The sequence below is a fragment of the Sinocyclocheilus anshuiensis genome, unplaced genomic scaffold, assembly GCF_001515605.1.
Source record: "Sinocyclocheilus anshuiensis isolate Anshui unplaced genomic scaffold, SAMN03320099.WGS_v1.1 scaffold283, whole genome shotgun sequence".
NCBI classification, from domain to species: domain Eukaryota; kingdom Metazoa; phylum Chordata; class Actinopteri; order Cypriniformes; family Cyprinidae; genus Sinocyclocheilus; species Sinocyclocheilus anshuiensis.
In genome coordinates this window covers 1,013,058-1,017,561 of record NW_015549605.1, presented here as the reverse complement: position 1 = coordinate 1,017,561, position 4,504 = coordinate 1,013,058, and the positions used below count along the sequence as shown (strand labels likewise).

Genomic DNA, 4,504 nt, shown 5'->3' with positions numbered 1-4,504 from the left:
ACACACACACACACACACACACACACACACACACACACACACACACACACACACGTTGCATTCAGTTAATCTCAGAACTTGTACATTGTAATTGCTATAAATGTGATTAAGTTCAGTTCAGTGCTGTAAGGTTTTGATGGTTTCAGACAGTCACACACACACACACACACATACGCACGCACGCACGCACGCACACACACATACAGTACATGTTGAGTAGCACCATGTTAATCAAATGACTGTAAATATGACACATTCTCAACCTAGTCTTTTATGAATGCATTCAGTTCAAGAAATCGGCTAAATTGAACATAAAAAAAGAAAGAAATTAAGAAAATAAAAAAAATTCCCAGTTGGTCTTTGCACAGTGGGAAAGGGAGTCTACCAATGATGTTTGCCTCTTACTGGTCAACTGTGGACTACATACTGAATATTTAAATATGGAGAAATGTCCGTTTACATATTAATACTCTTTTTATATGATATATTTTAGTCATAAATATTGATTTTCAAATACTTTCAAAAATATTATTCAGGTTTATAAATGACAAAATACTGAAAATTTCTTTTTTTTTTCTTTTGATGATGATCAGGATGGTTTCTCTGTGCTTTGACCATTGTTTTTTAGTCTCATAAACCATTACATAGTAGTCTTTCAAAGTAGGCTAAATTCTATCAAGCTTGTTTGTATTTTTCAATATTTTTAGACTATTAGCATGCCCATCAAGACATTAGCACACAAAATAAACAAGGAAGAAATAAAGCATAGTCCATCACTTCACATGCGTCCCGATTTAAGGCCTGCCAGGAGTCTACATGATCGCTAGAAAAACAGAAAGAACGAAGGAAGGAAAATTATAGATGCAAGAAAAGAGAAATATTAAGGAGAGAAAGAAAGAAAGAAAAAACTAAAGAAACGGATTTCCACAACTCTTTGTTCCATGACTTTTCAAGTCATTTGTGATTATTGGATATGGATTTTTAAAATCATTTTATTGCACTCGCAAAAAACAATTTCTAGTTAATGAAATATTTTGTAGGACTCTAGAAAATATATTAATTACATCCGATTTGATCTTTTAATGAGCATTTTTCAAGCTTGAAAACTATTTTTCAATGATATTTTCAATTGTGGAAACCCAGCATGACAAATAAAAAAAAACGGAGAAATAAGAAAAAAAGTCAAACCTAAAAATTAAAGAGATTAATAAAAATAGGATAAAGAATTAAAACAGAATATTGATCAAGGCCTTTAACCTCAACACATTTCCTTATAGGAATCGTTACAATACCTCTGTGCAAATCCACATGACCAAATACATTGAAAATGCCTACCGAATTACGAAGCTAAATGAACTATATGCCTCAACAGTGATTTGGTCTTTTTTTTTTTAAGTCCCACAGCAACATTTTCCCACATCTTTAATACGTAATACTTTCATAACAATAAAAAATAAATACAATCTAATATGCTTAACATATAATCTAACATATAATCAGATTGTGCTCAATGAGTTGATACATCAATATGCAATATATATATATATATGTATATGAACTCACTTATATCTTTCTTTATATATTTATATAGTTACTGTATAGTTCTCTCTTTTCCACAATAAACTCTTTAACTGATTGACTTCCATCATCATAATGATATTCATGTGCAAAGATGAGAAAATGTGCAAAATTAATACCTGTAAACTGAGAAACTACCTCAGCCATACTTTACAAAGAACTGATTGGACAGCCAACATTCAAAACCCACTTGCAAAAAGAGCTTAAAAGAATAAACACGGGCATCATGAGTGCTTGCTTTCATACCTTTCCTCAGATGCAGACGGGTTGGACAAAATAATATGATGTTATCGGCATGGGAACCATGCTGGTCAGCAGCTGAGGCCGCCTGTCCATCATCTCCACATGTGGGCTGACTCAAAAACTCACTTCACTGTTTACGATCCCAACAAAAACTCTTCTTCCCTCCCCCGCAGAGTCTGAAGTACCCAGAGCTCAAATGTAAGGCAAGACCGTGACAGATATTAGCTCTGATCCAAAACCTAGTGAGCTACTGCACTGTCTACAAAGGCAGTGTCATGGAACCTAATAAGTGGCTCATTTTGAACTCACTATATAGGCAGCAACACAAACAGACTCGATTTTGCAATTGATTTAAATTGTTTAACATTTGCATGTTGCTAAGCTAAAGGCGTGATACTCTAATTAGTATAGAAATACTCAGAGATGTTGGGTGCAAATTTAAGATTTTATGTTATTGAATGAATTATTACTTTTTAATCGTCATTTCTCTTGCTCCGTCTAGAGTTTTACATTAGCATTTTGCTAAGCTAACGGTGTGATATTCTAATAGGCCTAAGTAAAATATACAGTACTCGCAAATCTTGGGTACAATAACGCAATTTAATGATTGCTATCGAATTAAATATAGCTACATTCAAATATCAAATATAATCAACATTTTTCTTGTCCCATCCAAATTTTTACATTAGCATGTTTCTAAGCTAATGAGATGAGATTCCAATAAGTACAAACCTAAATAAATCTCACACGTTGGGCAAAATAACATATTTTTGTGATTTTATGAACATTATCGATTTAAATATAAATTTATAATCAACATTTTTCTTGCCCCGTCCAGAGTTTGACATTAGCATGTTGTTAAATGAATGGCATGATACTCTAACAAGTATAAAAATACATAAAAATACATAGAACTCACAAATGTTGGGTAAAATAATACATTTAAAGTTTTTATGAACGTTACCGAATGAAATATTACTTTATAATTAACATTTTTCTTGCCCCATCCCGGGTTTGGCATTAGCATGTTGCTAAGCTAATGACGTGATACTCAAATAAGTATAAAAATACATAGAACTCACAAATGTTGGGTAAAATCATATATTTTAAGTTTTTATGAATATTACTGAATGAAATATTACTTTATAATCCAACATTTTTCTTGCTCTGTTCAGTGTTTGACCTCTTAGCATGTTGCTAAGCTAACAATGTGATACAATAAGTATAAAAATACATAAAGCTCACCAATGTTGGGCAAAATAATATATAGATAATATATAGTTTTAATGAATATTATCAAATGAAATATAACTTTTTGGTTAAAACATATTTAAGTATCTTGTAAGCGAACATAATTAAGTTGACTAACCTTTGGAACAGATTTCACATTGAGCAGCTCACTAGGTTTTGGAACAGAGCACATTTCCACTTGATAAGCCGTCTTGGATAAATGGGAGAACAGGAAAAGGAAAGAACGCCACTTCAGAGTTTTTGGGCAGGGCTGAATTGTGGTATCGTGGCGGAGCCCAGCAATGATGTTTAGCACCAGAGGAAGTCTAGAGACATGAAGATGACCCATTTGGAGGAAGCACTTTGAGAGACATGGAACTGAAGGGGAGGGATTTTCACATTAGCAACAGTCAGTACGAAGTCTTGAAGGTTCACAGCTCTCAGCATGCAAATTGAGAGTCTGAATATGGGGAAGCTTTGTCTATTTTTCTAAAGAGTCTGGACATGAGTATTTTTTTTCTTTGTGAATTATAGGAGAGAGTATTTAAGTTTATTTTCTGCATGTCAGCAGTGGAATTTAAATTGTGGATGTCTTGGCAATACCAGTACGGAAGATTGCGAGTAATTCTTCATATGTAACAGACCAGCCGTACTTGAATTTGAAGGTTTTGTTTCGGATTTTGTGTAAAGCAGCTTCTCAGCCATGGAGCTGTGTTGGGATTTGTGAGTTTGTTTATGTGGTATATCGGGAAGGTAACCAGGGCAGGGGTTTTTGGGATGGTCTTTCTCAACTCTGGTAGCTGACAACAGCAACCTGTTTCTGAGAAAGTCTCTGGAGTTCTTCCCTGATAGCCTTGATGAGAAAGGCAGAGGATTGGGGGGGTGGAGAACGCTCCTCAGGGGCGATGTACCCCGCGCTCGAGGCTTCCAGGTGACCCTGGGGTGTTGTGGGATCCTGCAGGGACGTCCTGGGCATCTGGAATACTGGTGATGAAGAGTACTCTGGGAATGTCAGTATCTGTGAGAAACAGAGAGGGAGAGAGAAATAATGAATAAATACCAACAACTCAGGAAAAAAACAAAAAAACAAAGATTATGTTTGAACAAACTTAAAGTAAATTATATATAAAAAGCTAGAAATTTTACATATTATATGAAATAATTAAATAAAAACAATGTAATAAATAAAATAAATAACAAAATAAAATGTACACTAAATTTACATTTTAAATAAAAATTAAAAAATGTAATTAAATAATTTTAAATTCATTAAATTTAAATATATTCTGTGAGAATCAGAGAGGGAGATAAAAAAAAGAATGAATAAAATGTCAACAATTCAGGAAAAAAATAAACATACTTAAACACAAACTAAAATTGAATTAAACTAAATATACATTATATATAGATAGATTTAAAATATAGATTTAGATAAATATATATAAAATGTATA

The 4,504-nt window shown here is 33.1% G+C and overlaps 1 protein-coding gene across 1 annotated transcript in view; it reads right to left on the bottom strand.

Moving 5' to 3' along the window:
• Nucleotides 1-1,754: 1,754 nt before the first annotated feature.
• Nucleotides 1,755-4,504, bottom strand: part of LOC107658723 (UPF0606 protein KIAA1549-like) — a 39,075-nt gene continuing 36,325 nt past the window's right edge. The window contains exons 20-21 of the mRNA XM_016447378.1: nt 3,191-4,069; nt 1,755-1,997 (exon numbers count right to left, since the gene is read on the bottom strand). Of these exons, the coding sequence (XP_016302864.1) occupies nt 3,839-4,069 (231 nt within the window). The 3' untranslated portion in view covers nt 1,755-1,997; nt 3,191-3,838. The remainder of the gene's footprint in view (nt 1,998-3,190; nt 4,070-4,504) is intronic.